This window comes from Alligator sinensis, unplaced genomic scaffold (assembly GCF_000455745.1).
Source record: "Alligator sinensis unplaced genomic scaffold, ASM45574v1 scaffold377_1, whole genome shotgun sequence".
NCBI lineage: Eukaryota > Metazoa > Chordata > Crocodylia > Alligatoridae > Alligator > Alligator sinensis.
The window spans coordinates 2092988-2112706 of NW_005842047.1; the positions used below are offsets into that span (position 1 = coordinate 2092988).

Sequence of the window (19719 nt, forward strand, 5' to 3'; positions counted from 1 at the left end):
TGTTGTGTTCTTTCAACAGATATCTTCCCCCTTCCCAACATTTTTCCTTGAAGAAACATATTTATAATATTGCTGCTACAATAAATATTGCAAGGGCTGAAAACTAAAGATAGTTACACGTGATTAATGAAAAGGGAACTTATCATTCAATTTTCATAGTTTCTCTCTAAATCCTGTCCCATTCCCCACAGTGTATCACATGACTGCCTAAGGTTTTTAAAAACCTATGTATTTATGCAAAAATCTCAATGTCAAAGAGCGTATAGAAGAGCTCAAGAAACACTTGCTTTCATATTTTATATCTCTAAATGGGAATTTTATTCGTTTTATTGGCCTGGGGGATAATTCTAACTTGTGAAGTGCTGAACACTGTCAAACTCTCAACAAAACCAAAGGGAATGCAGAGCATTCACTACCTTGCACGTAATCATTTCATATGCAGAGGAAGGGCTAAAATAAGTGGCAAACCTGAGTGGGAGAGATGAGAGCAATAGTCCCTGGCACTATCTTTTGGCGTACGTGAGGGAGAAGTGTACAAAAGCAGCTATTGCTGCAGTGGAAGTTGATGTGCCACCACAATCAGCAAAACAGGAGCCAGCACTGCCCCTGGTGCTCCACCTCCGGCTAGAACTAAAAAAGTAGAGAGAATATAATGATCCTAATCTGAGGAACAAGTGGCTACACCCACCTTCGCATGCCTATATTTAAAAGAGCATCTCCAAAGTTTTACAGAGATTTGCAAGAAGTTCATATGGCAGTTAGATACCTTCCTATTAGGGCTGTGGAAAATTCTGTTTTGGATTTGGACGTTTTGACAGTCGAAACACCAAATCTGAAATGAAACACAGAGCTCTGAAACAGCTCCTGACTGAAACGGGCCATCTGAAACATTTCAGAGCTGTTTCGGAGGCAGGTTTACAGAGATTGGGGGCGGGGGGGAAGGACTGCTCTGATACTGACATCTGTAGCTGGTGGCCAGTGACAAAGATCTGTCCATTAGGTCCCTTCCATTCCCAGGGAGCCAGGGGCTGGGGAATGTTCAGGTCCTGGTTCAATTCCCCAGCTCCCCGATCGCTTCCCTCAGCTCTTCCCAGGAGGCGTAGGCCCCTGGATGATGCAGGATGACAGCAGGCTCTCAGCTATTTCCACAGCCAGCAGCAGCCACCTGCTGAAAACCCACACACAGATCTGGAGGCCGTGCCCCCCAGGAAGAGCTGGGGGAATGATCAGAGAGCTTGGGAATCGAACCGTGAGTTCTAGCTGACGGGTGGATCCGTCCCAGCTCCCAAGCAGAAACGCAGCACCCTGATGAGCAACGCTGCACCCATGCCATGATCCTGGTGTCAGGCGGGGGTGGGGAGTGATTTCCGCTACCCCCTGCTGCACAGAGGGGCTCTGCTACGAGCACCCAGAAGCCCCAATCGCTGCTGCCAGAGCTGGTGAGTGCGGGGCTTTCTTTTTTTTTTCAAAGCTCCATACTCACTGGCTGCAGATGACAGCATGCTGCTGTTGCCAGCTGGGGCCAGCACCCGAGCCTGCCTGGCACAGTCCACACCAAGTGCCAGGAAGAACCCAGGGCTGGTGTTGGCCCCAGCCGGCAGCCGCAGCCTGCTGTCATCCCGCACGCAAATCCAGGGTCCTATCACTGAAAGTCAGTATGTTCTAGATCAGGGTGCTCAACCCTGGCCCATGGGCCAGATAGGGCCCTCAGTATTGTGTCATCTGGCCTATAGCCCTGCACACTAGATTGGTGACACTGGCCTGCATGGGGCCCAAACCCAGCACACAGGCCCCCAGAGCCCAATCCCAGCACACAGGACTGGGCGGGGGTGGTACAGGGCCTAAACTCAGCATATGGGGAGGTGTAGGCCGCAGGGCCTGATTCTAAAGGCACAGGACTGGGAGGCGGGTGGCACAAGGCCCTGGGACCTGATCCTGGCACACAGGGCCTGATCCTGGCATGTAGGGGCTGTGTACCCCGGTCCTATCACAGACCATAGGAGCAGTATGGGTCCTGATCTCAATACATGGAGACCAAATGAGGCTTCTTGGGGCCCTAACACAATTTGGAAACCCTAATCTATTGGTTTTCCAAATGCCTACTTGCAGTATGCTGACTAGAAGCAATGATCCTAAAATAAAACGTAAAGAACAATAAATAGCTAAAATGACCATAAAGCACAGCTTTGTTGTCTTTGTTTCAACTTTTCTTTTCCTTGTTGAACAAAACCCAGCATACATGTCAGGTCTCGGGTACACAGCATGATTTATAGTAATGTTTTCCTAATGGTTGTATTAATTCCATATCAGACTTGCACGTGAAAATGAGAACCATTTTATAGGGTAATATGGTCACAACCCCAGTATAGATGTTTCCCTAATTCTTATTAAGCTGTTCAAGCTGTTCTACTTTGCATAAAGAAAACACATACTGGGCCAGAGGGAAACTGAAATGACACAGTTGGGCTAGGGCCATTCCCTTGAGATCTGAGACCCAGGCGGAGGTCCCTCCTCTACCTGATTCTAAGTTCCCACATCCTAGTATAAAGTTATTTAAACAAATAATATGCTGACATAAAAATCAATGTACCAGTTTTAACCTGATCATTACTTACTCTACAAAAGCAGAAAACAGAAGAGTATTTAAAAAAAATTAAAATAGTAGTTAGTATAGAGGTTTAATTACCATATGTACTTAGGGTTGAAACAAAGGTTTTCCCCTCCATCTTACAGTCACATATAAGCCCTTCATATTATATTCTCATACCAGCACACACATGCATAAATTGAGCAGTGCTAGACTGTGGGGTTACCCTGGCTTGAAACACTGTTGCCTCTGCTGGGGACCAGCTCAATGAACTATATGACAAGCCATGAGCCTTTTCGCTCTGGACTAGTATCATGCATAGTGGACACATCTACATGAGATGCTACATTGCTGCAGCAACACACCATGGAGACGTAGTGACTATGGGTATCTACATGTGACCAGCAGCTACTTTGCCATAGCGGTGCACTCCCCCATTATAGCACACCACTACGGCGAAGTAGCTGCTAAAAATGAGCATGCACCATGCATACAGTGTAGTATGGGCGGTTATTGTGCCATGCTTCGATATTTGTACATTTCCTATAGATGGAATCTAATGGGGGGGGAGGGGTTATCTTATATTCAGGATTGTCTTATACTTGAGAAAATACGACAACTCAGAATTTTTTTTACCATTGTTTCTTTGACAAATACTTCTCTGAGTTTCTCTGTAACTGGACCAACTATAGTTGGGAAAGATATCAGACAACCCTTTGGGCAATAAGTGCCTCTCCTACCACGAAAAAAGGATACTTTAGGCCCGAAAGCTTGTTTAACATCTCTCCCAACTATATTTAGTTCAAGAAAAAATATCACCAAAAAATATTCACCTCTTATATTTCCTGAACCACTGTGGCTATTACAACACTCCAATGCAACTCAAAAATATAAGAGCGATTTTGTATAAACAATTTCACAATATTTAGTAAAAAGATTATATTGTCTAAAAATTGGGGGGGAGGGGGTTCTATTTAATTTTGACAAAGTTTTTCCTTCTTTGGCATTCAAGACCTTAACCAATACATGAAACAAAATTAAAACCTACAGAATTTCCTAAAGTTGATCCTTGACCCCCTTTGCCTCAGTGCAGTGCAATAATTAATTATAAGCTAAAATGTTATAATTATGAGAACTCATAGAAGGATGTAATAATGTATTTAGTCTCAGGACTTGAGTAAACAATTATGGCAATAAAACACTTCAGTGGAGCTGCAGTACATGTTCTGTCCCTGAAAAAAATCCTACCTTTATTTAGGTTTCTAATGAACTATTACAATTTGAAAGCTTTAACAACATTAACCTTAAACTTAAGAGAAAATGGTATCAAGTTGAAAACAAGAACGTTGTATTGAAAAGTTTAAGGCTCCTGAAGGAGAGGAAAATTTCACTTTACACCCCACTGTCACTGTGTAACTATAACTATACAATGAATCCCAAAATAATGCATCAACAGTGACATCTAGTGGCTTTCATAATACCAAAACAATATAATAGTTGAACTAGTATTTTAGAGCAGTGATTCTCAATCTTTTTAGACTTGAAATACCCATTGAAAAATGCCAGCTCTTGGTTTTCACTACTTTTTCTGATTACAGAAAAATAATACTGAAACTCTTCTGTTGCAAATAACTTGGAAAGACCACAACAGATCAGAGTACTGCTAATCCTACAGAGTCTTATTTGAAATCTCTGGCTGCAGCCACACGTGGTGTGGATGTTTGATTCCCCAGGGACAACTAGCAGTGAGGCACCTTGTGCCGCTGCTAGTTGTCCCCGAGGAACACCAATGCCATGCATGTTCTGATGTGTGGCAAGTTACCCCAGGTGGGGTAGTGTAGGCTGGCTCCAGCAGCCTTACCTGGGGTCCTGGGGGCCTCCCAGGGCTGCAGAAGCGATGATTCTGCTGCACAAAGCCTGGCCAGCAGCCACAGTGCGGCTCTGGCTGGCCCAGCTCCAGTTTTGAGCAGCACGTGCTGCCCATGTATGTGGTGCTCCTCTTTTTTCTGTGGGTTCTTCTGACCCCTGGATATTCAGGGATCAAAAAAACCCTCTACACTGCTCCACAGCAGCACAGAGAACAACTGAACATACAGTATGTGGCGCCACAGATGCATCTGCAGTGCCACATACCACACAGCTGTGGTTGTCTGGACACAGCCTCTGGGTCTATCATGTGAATCATGTTTGCACACCTAGTAGTGCTAAAATGGAGTTGTACCCAGAAGCACCCTTGAAAGGATCTCAAAGTACCCCAGGATGCCGCAACACCCTGGTTGAGAATCACTGTTTGAGAGAAATAGTTAGCTGCATTATTCTGAAGTCAAGCAGACTTATGCCTCTCTGAACTAGTTGGTCTCTAGGGTGTTATCCTGCCCTGCCTATATTATCATCATTTTAAACAGTAGTTCCATACGCACAATAATGAACAGACTGAAACATTACCAATAAGCTAATGAAATAAACCATTTATAATTTTCCTCAACAAACATCTTCATGTGCAGATGTGGCCATAAACCTGAAATCAAATCACTTAAAAGTAGATGTGCACCAATACATCGGTCCATATCGTATAGGCACGGATAAAAGGAAAACTAACATTACTGACAATCAGCTATTTTGGTTAACGTGGCTGATAATGTCATCAATAAATGTTGCGTGCAGCCACAGCATGAACACGGACAGCCTGGCAGCCTGGACAGCAGTGTCCAGTTGGTAAGTCTGTTGGAGGGAAGGGGGTGGGGAGAAGGTAGATCGAGGCCCCCACAGAGAGGGAGGCAGTGGGGCTGGTGTAGGTGCTACCCAGCCAGGGCGGGGCATGAGACAGAACCACAAATGGCTCAACCAGGGGCCATAGGAAGAGGGGCTGTCGGCTCCCCAGCTACACAAACCCCGGGGGAGGCATGGGGGTGTGTGCCCCCTGAATCTGAGCGTGGGGTGAAGGTCGGCTGCCGCTGTGGGCTGGGGTCAGGGGAAGAGCTGAGCTGCTCCCAGCGGGGGCTTGGGATGGGGCTGTGCTCGGGGCAGGCGGCAACAGCTCTGGGAGGGCGGGCCACAGCAAATTTTGGGGTGGCCATAGCCCGCCCTATAGCCCCCCTTCCCAGCAGACCTGCCCCCCCCCACCAGGAAGAACCACCACGCCTCCCCCGGACCCAGTGGCAGCGCACCCTCACCCCATGCGTACATCCAGGATGCACACATCCCCCATGTCTCCCCTGGAGGTGTGTGCTGTGGTGGGAGCCATCCCCCTCTTCCAATGCCCTCTGGACAGCCGCTTGCAGCTCCATCCCATGACCCACCCTGGCTGTGCATTGCCTACCCATGCCCTAGCCTTACTCCCTTCCTCACCATGGGGTCCCCAATCTTCTACCCCTACCCCAACAGACTTACCAGCTGGACACCGCTCTCCAAGCTGCCGGGCTGCATATCACCGATCGGATTGGTATCACCCAATATGGCTCATTAATAAATCGGCCATCGGTATCAGCCCAAAAAATACCTGTGAACCCCTACTTAAAAGTAATTTCAAGACTACCATTAATTCCAGCTGTATCCCTTTCCTACCCCCAAATTTTTGTTGCTGTTCACTCATTTTCCAAAAGCTATTTTTCCCTTTTTCCTTTATATGTAGGATAAATAAATTGGCTATAAAAGGAAAACTGATTACACATAATGTCCTGATAAAGAAACAATATATTAGAGAAAAATATGTTCAACAGTAATCACAATTAGTTAGTAATTTCTAGGTCTATCATGTTAGGATTCTGGGTCTAGTTCTGACTGTTCCTGCAGTGATTTTTTTTATAATTTCTCAGTTTATTTGCTTCTAAAAAACAGTACACAGCTCATCTTGACTGCCTTGTGGATTGAGGGAGCTATGGCCTCGTCAGAGATGCATGGAAACATAAGCTACTCGACATCTGAGGCAACATCTGAACTCACAGTCTCCTTTCTCCCCTACTTGATATCTTTCCCACTCCCTCCTAAAAAAGTACATACATATTTTTTTGGGATGAAAATATTTGTATTTGAGGATAACAACCAATGATATTTACTCTATTTGGTATCAAATTCCTATTATTGCAGAACAGCAGGAAAAAATGAAATAACAGTAACTGCAATCAACAACTATGTCATTATTCTCTAACTGTTATAAGGTTACTATACCAGGATAAGAATACCTATAGTTTACCGTATCATACAAGACGTAAGGGTTTTACTACAACCAGCCAGGGAAGTCACAACAATTGATCTAAGCCGACAAGAGGCTGAGGAGTTATTTAAAAAAAAATGAGTAAGAGCAATGCCTTGTGGGTTCAGGTATTCTATAAGCGAGACCAGGTTCTCAACTTCCTGAAAATCCAGGATGGTCCTAAGTGGCTCAGACAATATAGACCTCCCATTAAATTTTTTGGGAAGTGCAGGTGCTAAGCAATCAGGCTTTGAGACTTAGGCTCTGTCTGCGATGCAACCCTGGAATTTAGAAATAGTGCTTATTGCTTAAGCTGTTGGATCAAAAACACCAACTGCTAATTCTTGACCAAACAGTTTAAACAAATTGAAATATTTTTGTAATATTATGCTTCAGATACATCTATTAAAGCAAGAAACATTTTCAAATTGTTCTTGGCTAAGGCAATGTTTTGGAAAAGTAAAGCTAATATCAGATGGAGCTTACCTGTTTTTTTTGGAATTTTCATCCTTCCCTCTTTTGACTCCAAAAATTCTTGTAATCAGGGCACTAAAAAGAAGTGTAGAGGAATTTCTTACCTAATACATAAAGAAATATGGGATAGGAATTAAGAAGCTTCCAAACAGCTCTTCAAATTTGTTTCTGTTAGCAACTTTAAAACCTAACAATACAGTATTTTATACTTCTGAACAGACAGATCTGCTAACCTAGTACTGCATCTTTCTTGATGCAAAAGCATCAGAGGAAGCTGAAAACCACAGTCTACAGTATTCAACTTGAAAAGACAAGCAGTTTAATAGAGATCAATGTATCACCCAAACGATGGTGTGGCTTACTAGTTAAAATTTGGGCCTGGGAGGCATAAATCTGAGATCCATACTTAATCTTTCCAATCTTCCTGTGTAATGTGCCCCAATTTCCTTATCTTTAAAATGTGTACAAGGATGCCCTTTGGTGCCTGTCCAATTTCCTTAAGGCAGGCACCCTCACCAACTTGACCCAATAGTATGAGCCTCCACCATATCACATGGATTTTACTCTAATTGGGCACCCTTCATTCTTGCTGCTGCCATTATATAGGCCAAATTCATAGCTCAGGTTTTGGGGTTTTTTTCCGAGAGCCTCAATAATTGGCAACAGGCAGAGGGTGCAGGAAAGGACAGCAGGCAATAAATGCCCAGAGGTATGGCTACTCTGCATGTGGAATAGCAGCACGCCACAGATATAGGTCAACTAGCTAAGGGACCGAAGCAAGTAGCTGCTCATTTATACAGCTCAGAAGTTATTCTGCTTCTCTATCAACTTGGGAATCAGCAGGATAACTTAGCCTGCACAGGCTTTCATACTACCATGGCTAGCCTCCTTCCAGTACACTGCAGAATAGCATGCAATGTAAGCATCTCCTATAGCTGACAAATTCTCTCCACCCCACGAGGTAAGAGACCTTTTCTTCCTCTCTCCCCAGAATGTGGTAAAAGGAGCTGTGTCACTATGTTTTTTGCCTCTGAAGGAGCCTCTTTACAACTGAGGCCATGAAAGGACGAGTACTACTAAAATTCTTCTTCCTTCCCCTGCAGAACAATGCCATTTCTTCATTCCGTGAGGCAAAATATAATTTTTCAAGTTCTACCTTGTGCAAAGAAAGGAAATTGTTGTTTGCAGCATGGGACAGGGAGGCAATGTTAACGCTATACTGGATCTCATTCTGCTCAGGGACAGGCATTAGACAGAAATAATGTGCCTGTGAAGACCAGAGGAACACTCATCAGAAATCTAATCAGTTTCCAGTAGTCTGACATTTCATTCACTGGAATTCAGAGCTTTCGAAATTTCCAAAATGCTGGGACCATCAGAGCTGATCTTGCTTATGGGCAAAGAATATCAAACTCATCATTCAGATGAAAACATTAAGAGGATAAGGCTTTCTGGAATATTTAAGTTGAGTGTGCTGGAAATACCTATCATTGAGGACAAAGTGAAAATATAAAACAGGTTTTCCATTGCTTTACAACATTTATTTTCAACTATGGAAGATCATAAAACACTGGACCGTAAGAATCACATTCTGATTAACATATTGCAATGAGACCATAACCAATGACCACAAACAGTGTAATTGGATTCTTACTAACATAACAAATATGAATCAAAATTTATCAGACAATCAGATACTTTTCTCTTTCGGAAGAGAATGTACTTTTGCTACTCTTAAATTAGCAAGAAATTGCAGTATAGCAAGCCAAAATTGTATTGATATAGCAAAATACTGAGGCCCAAATTGAATTTTCTGAATTTTTCCTCCAACGGCTGAAGGCACAAGAATGGGAAATACCATATATTTGATATGTAGCTGTGAAAGTTCAAATTCCAGTAGCTACGATACTATTGCTTAGAGATATTAGTAATGTTCTAATTAGCACCACCACATGCCTCTTTCACTCAATTAAAATGCATTAGGTATAAACTTACTGCCCAGACAGGAGATGTAAAACCAAGAATTGCTGCTTGTATTCCATCTGCTACATAAGGTATGACGTTTTCACCTAAGCGGGTATCCCTAAACAACGCCCTCAGGATATTTAAAGCATGAACCTGGAGGAACAGAATATAAATGTTAGCTGTTCTGTAACATGCCACTTGGAGGGAAAAGTCCTCAACTTGTGTAATTTAACCACATCAGTAGAGACGAAGTGAAAACCTTACATATACAGTAAAATCTCCGCTATCTGGCATTTAGCTAACTGGAAATTCCATTAATTGGAATTTCCGGCTGACCAGCCAGACACAGACAGACGCAGCGGGGGAAAGACTGCATGCAGCAGTGGTCACCACCACTCACCACTCTACGCTGCCCCGAGTTGCCATCTGGGGAGGGAGGGGAGGGCGAGAGGGCTGATCTAGCAGCCTCCTGGGCCAGAGCAGGCAGGCCCCAAGCCCTGCCCCCTGCCCTCCCCAGCAGGTGAACGCTTGTTGGGTTCAATGGAGCTCTAAACTTTACTTTGTGTAAAGTACCATAGTTAGAGCTCCTCCCCGACAGGCTTCCTAAACTTCTGTATGCAGTCACAGATGCTGGATTTGCTGCTCTTAAAATGACCCAAACAGATGCCTATCCAACCTCTTCTTAAAACCTCAAAGAATATTCCATAATTTCCATAACTTCCCTAGGCAGCTTGTTCTTGTATCCTAGTGCTCTTTGGGGCAGAGCACCTTTGGGTGCCTGCCACTTCAAGGGGCTTGAGCAAGCTGTGGAGCAGCTGACCGGTGCAGTAGCCCCAATTAGGCAGCCACATGACTGCAGAGGGCCCCGGATTAGAGGAGGGCTGGGCAGCCTCAGTATAAGCCCAGGCTCAAGAAGCTGGGCCAGCAGTTACACCTAGGGAGGTTGGATGATCACCTGTCTGGGGTCTTGTGAACCCAGCATTCATTCCTGCCTATGGCAGGGGGTCAGGCTAGATGATCTGTTCAGGTCCCTCCTGACCCTAGCTACTATGAAATTATCACTCACCCTGCAGCTCCCAGAACACTGAGAGGTCAGGGTAGGAAGTATGAGGATGGAGGAGGTTCCGGGTCCTAGGGCATGACCTGAAACTGCACCCTGCTGGGGCTGGATGGTGTAGTGGGGCTGCTGGTGGCAGGGCAGTCTCCAGGAAATGCCACACCTCTGCCTCCCCAATGAAAGGTGAGGGTGGGGTGCAATATACCCTCAGCCCCCACTGCCTTGTGGGTACCCCATGGAGGGGAAGGGCTAGGGGAGCACACCCCAGCAGAAAAGCACAGGGCCCAGGTCCACCTGAGTGGACAAGATCAGCCTGGTATGGAATAGAAAGTCAGAAGCTGAATGGAGTACGGTCTGTAGGGGCCTGAAGGACTTCACGCATGCCGGCCAGAGTAGTGACCCCAGTGAGGAAGGCAGAGAGGCCAAGGTGTGTCTGAGGACACCTGAGACCAAATGTGAGCCAGAGGCCAAATATGGGCCAACTAAGGGGCCGGCGGAGTTGGAAGTGATTTTGGATGCCATCTGCAAGGCATGGGACACTGCAAGGGGAGGTTTGGAGCAGTGTATTTGGCCCTTGGAATCAGGCTAATAAAATGGGCTGCCTCCCGCATTTTCCATCTTTTTTGATACATCAAGGCGAGGCAGAGCAAACTGCCCTAGACAGGCAGGAGGACTGATGTCATGACCGGTTTTGAGATGGCCCCGTCACACTCTTAAATTCAACATTTTTTCTTAAGATTTGATCTAAATCTGCCATCTCTGGCAAAGGAAAACAATTTTTTTCCATCTTGTACAAACTTGGTTTCTATTCCAAGTGGGAGATCACTTGGTAAAATTTTACCACTCACATTTATTCAGTAATATTAGAGGCAATAATCTAACAACAAAACCTATAATTAAAAGGAATTTGAATATTTTCACTACACTTGAAGAGGCACTGAAGGGAGAATACAATGTCAGCTATATGCAAGACTGGGTGCATCTGCACATGCAATTAACACAAAGTGATAAACTCCAGAGCATCTGAACTGCAATACACTGCTCCTGAGTGCAGCATCTACACATGCAACAACTGGAACCAGGGTGAAGCAGGTCCAAGCTGGCAGCACGCTGAGGGAGTCAGCCCTGGGCTCCAGGTGGCAGCAGGGGGCAGCGGAGGGGCTTGACTGGGGCATGACAGTGCCAAAAGCGCAGTCATGTAGCTAGGCAGCACGCAGGAGTCTGGCCCCCTGCTGCCTGGACTACCTGGGTGCGTTTTACACCTGTGGTCACCGTCCACACATGCATTTCATTCCAGTTAATCACTCCACTGTAAGACAGTATTGTCCCTGACAGCACTATCTTGTAATGGAGTTAATTAATTTACTGTGTCCTAATACTGGCACACATGTAGACAGAGATGCTTTACTGTGAAGCTAATTGGTCTACTCCACAGTAAAGTGCATTTATAGATGCACCCACTATTTATCAAAACACTTCTCATACATTTACATCTAGTCCAAAGACTACAAACTTTCTAAATGAATAATGTCTTAAAACCGCCTATTAATAATAAAAATGAATTACAGCTACTTTGAAAAAGATGAGGATTGATTTGAACTGAACTGCTTGAAAAAAGGAGTATTTACTTCTCACCTGTGGGATTGTACTTGTCGAATCATTCAAGGGAATAGCCAAAGATATCAACTCTTTCATTGTAATTTTCAGCAAGTTTGTCGTACTCTTTTTTGGTTCTGAAGCCAACAACGCCTAAGGAAAAGGGTTAAAAACAAATTACTACATATTCTAGACGCATTCTTTTACAGTTTTATTTCAGCATCCATGTCTTTTTTTTTCCTACCTAATATGTTAACACAGCCTCTAGTGACTGAAAAGCACCTTGGGAAATTTGCACAAGAGGTTCAGTTGTAACCGTTTTGCTGTACTCCAAATTTTCTGAACCACTCATGGCTTTTGAATGAAATTTTTTGCATTTTTCCTACACAGGTGAATTTTCCTGAGACATCTCAGCAATATCCCTTCACCAATTTTCAAGTTGAGTAAAATAAAAACTTACATTTTCCCCCATTATATAAGAATGAACTAATATTTTTTCAAAAACTAATTTACTATAGCAAAAACACCTGTTGTATTAAGTATACACGTACTTCACATTCTGGACAAATGCCTTAGATACAAAACTTATTTTACACATACACACACACAGACACACATGATTTGCTAGTTTATGGACTAGGGAAAAAACAACAAAAATTTCATTCTGCAAACACTGGAGAATCAAAAACAGTTTTCATTCTAAGGCAGGATAAAATCAGACTTTCTTTATGAAAAAAGACAAAAGACACACTTTCTAGAATAGCAAACAGTCTAGTGTTTATCTTATGTTAAAACACTCACCTGGGGCTAGGAGAAATTCAAGCAGAATCTCCGCTCTGCCTAATTCAGGGTTACAGAGGCAGTCTCCCTCCCTCTAACAATCTGTCCTATTTTTGACAGTTGACAGCATATAGGCCAGAGACTTCCTTCACATGTCAGAAATCCAGATTAGGAACAGGGAGTTGAGCATGCATGTCTTGCATACTGAGAGGTACCTTAAGTGTCAGGAGATTAGGTAGACCGAGGTGGGAAGAGAGTGAGACCTTGCCCCAGAACTGCTAATGTCCTTGATCTGTTTTCCATTAAAATCAATCCATTCAATGCAACATTTGTATTATGGCGTAAGGGCCTTTTTCACTAAAACAAGATTGTACTAAAATGTTTTCATCTAGTTCTAAGTACAACCATTTGTAAATTGTCAATCTCTGAGGGATGGGACTCTTCGAGCCCACTCAGCCAATCAGAGGCATGGGAGGCCCTCCAGCCACAGACTGACAGGGCCCTGATATCAGCTATTAGATATAATGCCAAAAAGCCCCACTGAGATGCCCAATCTATACAGGGCAAACTGGGTCAAACTGATGCAATGCATCATCTGAGTATAAATTGTGCTCAAAGTGGGGGCGCACCAAGTTGAAAGTAAAGTGCTAGGGTTTGGGGTTGTTTTGTCTTGGGGGTTTTTTGGTGGGGGGGTTTCACGTCTGAAAGCCGCCACTGAGTCAAGGGAAGAAACAAGAATGATGAGAGGTTCAGAAACTATGACCTAAGAAATGGCTGAAGGAATTGGTTTATTTAATCTGGTAGAAAGAGGATTTAGGGGATCTATGGTCTTCCAATATGACAGTTTTTCCGGTTTTCTTGCTCACGACAACTGTTCTCATTGCAATGAAGGAAAAGAAGAAATCAGCTTGAACAGGTTACCTATGAAGGCTGTGAAATTTTCACTAGAGGTTTTTAAAAACACATTAAGGGCTGGCCTAAGTACACTTGATCCTGCCTCAGTACAGAAGACTGGTGTAGCTTATGTCTTGATATCCCTTTCAGTTCTACACTTTTATTTCATAACTGACACTTCAGAGCCATATCCACATTTTTAACAAGTAAAATAAGCAGCTATGTGCTATCAGAGACATACTTACAGTGTCTGAAATGAAACAAAGTTACATGTTTTCCAGGATTTGAACCAACAAAACTCATGTGCTTCATCCTCCAAAACACCAGTCATAAGATCCATCTTTCAGGCCAAACTTCTGTTCTGACCCATACTTCAGGCAATCCCAGTTGATGGGCCTGCATAAATATAAGCTATTCCAAAATATGGCCTCTCAACTGTACCAAAGTTGACAAAGTCCCCAGAAGCGGTATAAATTTGACCAAAAATAGGCAAAAATCATTAAAGAGCAAGCATACCACACACACTATACTTACCAATATCTTATATGAGTTTATATATTTCAGACAGAAGCAGCAATAATAAAGGAAATTGCTAACTCTAGTAGGTACCTGTACGTAAAATGGAATTCCAGCACTGCGCCTAGTGGCACATAGCTTAGATGAAGGATCACAAGATTTTATTTCTTCCAAAACACTGCACAACCATTGCTCTGGCAACCTCTGTAGACTCTCATTGTTACATCTGCATGACAAAAATAAGAATGGATAAGTAGCTAGGATAGAGAAAATCAAAACAGAAATATATATTAGACATGCACAAACTGATATACTAAAATGTATACAGCAGATGTGTACTTCATAGGATCATAGGAAAGTAAGGCTGGAAGGGACCTCCCAAAGTCATCTAATCCAGCCCCCTGCTCAAAATAGGGTCATCCCCAACCAAGCCATCCAAGCCTATTATTGAAGCTTCATTTATTTTAGTTTTAAAACTGGATATCTCCCAAGGTTGGCACAAGTCATATCAAACCCACACAAGGTGTCACAAGAAAAAGTGTTTTTGGTGAAAAAGGAAAAACTCTATTGTCTTCATAACAATGCAGCTTAGTCCCCTTCCCTCAGAAAGGTGTGCACAGATCCCAGTCAAGACAATGAAAGGGTGGTGAAGACTGGAGCCACTGAAACAGATCTGCTATTCAGTACTGTATACCTGGCATTTAACAACAAGCAGCCTGGGACATTTCTTGACAGGACGGGGGCACTGAAAGAAGTGCTGCAAAGAAACTCCAAAAACTCAGATGGGAAACAAAGAAGGGAAGAGGAGCTCCAGTACAATTTCAGAAGATGCAGGACGTATTCCCTTGTACAGATGCAGCTACGTGGCCCTGCCCCTCTTCTGCTGGTGGTATGAGTAATAACTACCTAAAATAGCTTGTGCATATGTGAAAAGTACAGATGAACCTTGTGCAAATCCTTAGGGTAGAAGACCATATGTAAACCTTCTCTCCATACACTGTAGCTGTGTACTGCCAGCCAGATCTGTTCCCTAGCTTTGGTCAGATTTTGCTATTTGATAAGACTTTATATAATGTGTTAATTAAACCAACTCAGAAAAAATATACCAAAGCACAATAGGGCTAACACTGCTAACACACACAGTGCCTTCTGTTCCACGTAAACTTCCAAACTATGAGACTTCAAAAACCCCAAATTAAACAGCAGAAAAAACAGTTCAGTTAAGGTCTTCCCGTACATCTCTGAAATAAATCAGTGTTTCAAGGAAAAAAACAAAACATTGTGAAAGCAGGAAATGCAGGGTTAAGATACTACTTCGCATAATATGCCTCTGACTCTGCTCCCAAGAGGACACTGATAACTTGCTGCATGGTTCTTTCGGAAGTTGGATGCATTTGTTTAAACAACAGGAAACATATAGGAAATGTCATACTGAACACACAAGTTTTTAACAGTATTTTTTCAGCTAAAAACAAAAAGGAGAGCCAATTCATCATGTCCATCAGGATCTCTATCAGTATTTTTCTTTGTACCAACACTGCTCTTTACCAAACTGAAGGTACTTCTAGACCGTGTGGAAAAGAATCCCGATTTGGGCATGTTTGTTTGTGTGCTTTGGTTTTGGTCTTTTTTTACCCTCAGAAACATTAATATTCTTCTTGCATATGAAAGACTTCAAGTAAATATAATCAGATTTTCCAATGCCTAGAGTTGACCTTGTCTCACAATCTGCACAGCTATAAGTGCCAAAGTCACCACTGCATGATTATAACCATAATATCTGTTCTACAAATAAACTGTTTAGAAAGAACCCATGCAAGCATGCAAATGAATCAGGCTGAAAAATGGTCCTCACATTTGCATATGAACAGATTGGGTTTCCTCTCTTACCACTAGCACATCTAGTCTCAGAAGGCATGACCTGATGTTCCTTTCACCCTTCAAAAATTGTGCCGGATTATTCTTGACAATGGCTGCCTGGAAACAACTACACTATGAAACTTAGCATTTCCATATCAACAATAGAATGAACCGCAATACCTGCAGACAATAAAAAATATACCACACCTAGTACAACTGGTCATAGACCCATGTCAAACCCAAATACCCCAAAGTAAAGCCAGAGAAAATTTACGATGGCCTGGAATACAAATTTATGTCTCCTGAATTTCAGCTATTTTTATTAATGCAGTTTCTGTTTTCATCTAGTGCACATACATCACATCATGGATCTACTATATAGACAGCATTACCTGCTATATAGATTTGACCCTGTTCCTCTGAGAGGCAGAAGAGGTAAGTTCTACTATATAAGGAACATGAGTTCCGTTCTTTGTTCTAGGAGAAGTGAATTTGTGTAAAGTTTGCCCTGCCCTCACCTAACCATGTTTGCGCGTTAGAAATTCCATAATAGAGACCTTTCTTGCGCCCTGTTCCCTCTCAACAAGTCAGCATCAAGATTTCAACATAGGACCTTCAGAGCCAGGCCACAATCTTCCAATGCATGAAGCAATGTTTTGCAAGTAGGTTGCACAACTACCTGCTATACAGCAACAGAATGGAGGGAAAGAAGACTCCTTGTTTCTATTCCTGGCCTGGAAAAGAAATGTCAAGCAGATCTTAAGAGACATGGTTACAGAAAGGATAAACAAGCACAGGAATTTAGAAGGTTTTTTTTTAAAGTAGCACAGCAGAGTGACTTGGGTTCTAAACCCAGCTCTATTTATCTGTAAAACAGGAGTATGATGTTTGCATAAATGAGCGCATAAAATAGTAGGTGATGAAAGATGCACCGTATTAATGGTCCAGTCAGTCAGTAGCATATTTAGCAGTGGAGGTGGATTTCTCCCTCCCTTCTCAAAATCTACTACTCATGGCATGGCAGTGGTATTCCACGTGCATAAACAAATGTATCCTAAAAATAGACACAAAAATCTACTGACTTTGTAATTATTAATAAACTATTAAGAGTTTATTAGGTAATTATTATTAGGTTGTGAGCAACCAGATAAGAGCTGTTATCAAGCCAGTTCAAGGCTATGTGTTTCATGTCAATAATGCCACAGATTTTTTCCTTATTTCTTTTTTTTAATCTACATAACAAAGATGATTTTTTAAAAACTGGTTGCTTGAGGACAAGAACTCTCTTAACAGGAAGCACTGGATCGAAGGACCCTGGATTTGCATCATAAAGCTACCAGCTCATCCGTTTCAAGTAACTTAACTACTCAAACACCTCTAAAATCTACATTCCAAAAAAATCAACTTTAAACAAAAAATGCATAACTACCTTCTGTTTCATCAGACAGTCATTGGAACATTAATGGTTTTCTATTGGTATGATTTATACTCTGCATTTAAAGAATAATGCCACAGTAATGAGCATCTAAAACCAAAAGGGGCAAGATACTACACAAACTCATGAGAAACTCTGCACAATGTAAATAAAGTGCTTTTTAGTTTGAAAAAACAAAAGTGAATTGGCTACACAGGAGACTCTCCTTTAAAAGGCAAAATCAGCCAAAATACTTCTGCTAACAGTCCCAAGGTTTGAACTCCTGAATTCAGGTGTTCTTGCTGAAAAGCATTCCATCCTGGGCTTTCACTTCCTTTTGCTTTTGAATCATAGTCTGATTCAGCTGACAGTCAGCACACTGAATAAAGTCTATCTGTTTACTCATGCCAAGGCCTGTATAAGGTCCGTGTGAACAAGTCTTGCAGCATAGTAAATCATTAACTGATTTTGTGCTCATTTGAGGGCTTTGTGATAACTGTACAATTATCTTAAGGATCTTTAAGATGGTGATTATGGTGGGCACAATCTAGCTAACGCTAATTTTAACATCTTTAATCTCACACAGTAGAAATTAATATATACAATGAAATAGAACCGAAGCCGTCAGCAATAAGTGCATGGATAAGGTCAAATGTGACTGGGGACGTCCATACTCACAGGCCTTGAGGCCTAGGATTTGCACACAGGATGAACACCCGGATATAGGGAGTACTGAGCCAGTATCCCACCTGCAATGGGTCTGGGAGGTAGGATACTGGCCCAGCTAAATGGCCCAATGAATATTTGATGTGGACATTGGAAATATAATTATATAACATATAATATAATTCCAATGTCCAATTATTTTAGACATAAAATAAACTCTCAAAATATGCATCTAACATATTGTGAAGACAGAAAAAGGTGCTATTATTTATAAGCCCTTTGACTTATTTATCAAGTGTCTGAACTATTTTCTTGCCATGAAGTATTTTTCCATCGTTCTTATACAAGTTGGCATTACCTATAAACCCTCTTGTATGGCTTAAAGCTCTAAAAATAAATACTTCTATCCAAATTACAGGAATAGCCTTAAGCAAAATAATTTTGGGAAGGAGCAGAACGTCAAGTCTACTTCTATTCCAGGTGTTGCCTGAGGAAGAAAAAAGTTCAAGAAAATATAATTTAGCTGGTAAAGCTAGCACCTTAACATAGCCTTTTCAAATGCACTCTTTTAGTAATTTTTTCTCGCATGAATGCCATTTTACATCTTTATTAAAAACAAGTAAATGCTTCCACTGATGGCTCAGCACAAGCCTGTAAAGAGGATTAACCATTATTATTAATACAACTATAATTATACCAACCTATAGGAATTATTCGTACCATAACACAAGTCCTAACTAGTCTCCCAGTTAAACAGTTGGGTAGCCTGTTAGCTCCTACAGAACACCTGGGTGGCTGAAATAAGGAGAAAGACAAGAGAAGTCAGGATTTAGACAAAAAAGTCAGAAGAGGAATACGCAAGCTGAAGGAGCCTTATTCTTTTCTCCATTTACTTTTTCTTTTCTCACTATGTTACATATGATATGATTTTACATGTTAAAAGCATTATAGTTCTACTGCCACAACTGTCACTCACGCTATACCTACCAGCCAGGAGGATACAAGCAGAGGCAGGTACCTAGGCAACAGACACTGCACCTTCTCTATCTTTTCTAATGAATATTCAAAGAAATCACTCCTTCCAATAGTGACACCACATATGTTCTATCCTATTGCCACACCTTTTCACAGATGTTTCAAGCATTACTAGATCTGTGAACTGAAGCTACCTTTCATCTACCATCCTGATGGCCACATTAGAAGGGTCAGAGAACATGACTTCATGTTCATGAAGAGAACATGGGGGGGGAACGGGGGTCAAGGAATGGAGCATGGTGGGGGCAGAGGGGCAGGTGCTCCCCAGCCAGGGCAGTGAATGTGACCCCGCCAGAAGTGGGATGGAGCTACGGGAGGCTCATCCAGAGGGCAGCTCCCAACTGCTACTCATACCCCTGGGTGAGGCATGGGGGGCATGCACCCCTATGGATTGGTGCATGGGGTGAAGGCAGGCTGTCCACTGCAGGCTTCAGGCCAGGAGCGATGCCAGTCTCTTCCCAGCAAGGGACTGGGCCCAGGCTGGGCTGGGCTGGGTGGCAGCAGCACTGGAAGGGGTAGATTCATAGATGTTAGGGTCGGAAGGAACCTCAATAGATCATTGAGTCCGACCCCCTGCATAGGCAGGAAAGAGGGCTGGGGCTAGATGACCACAGCCCGATGCCTATCTAACCTCCTCTTGAAGCCCCCCAGGGTAGGGGAGAGCACCACCTCCCTTGGGAGCC

General features: G+C 42.7%; 1 protein-coding gene across 1 annotated transcript in view; it reads right to left on the bottom strand.

The window, feature by feature from the left end:
- The window catches only part of THADA (THADA, armadillo repeat containing), a 296890-nt gene that overhangs the window by 211027 nt on the left and 66144 nt on the right, over window positions 1-19719 (bottom strand). The window contains exons 24-27 of the mRNA XM_025203203.1: window positions 14155-14287; window positions 11911-12024; window positions 9249-9371; window positions 7266-7357 (exon numbers count right to left, since the gene is read on the bottom strand). Coding sequence (XP_025058988.1) covers window positions 7266-7357; window positions 9249-9371; window positions 11911-12024; window positions 14155-14287 — 462 coding nt within the window. The remainder of the gene's footprint in view (window positions 1-7265; window positions 7358-9248; window positions 9372-11910; window positions 12025-14154; window positions 14288-19719) is intronic.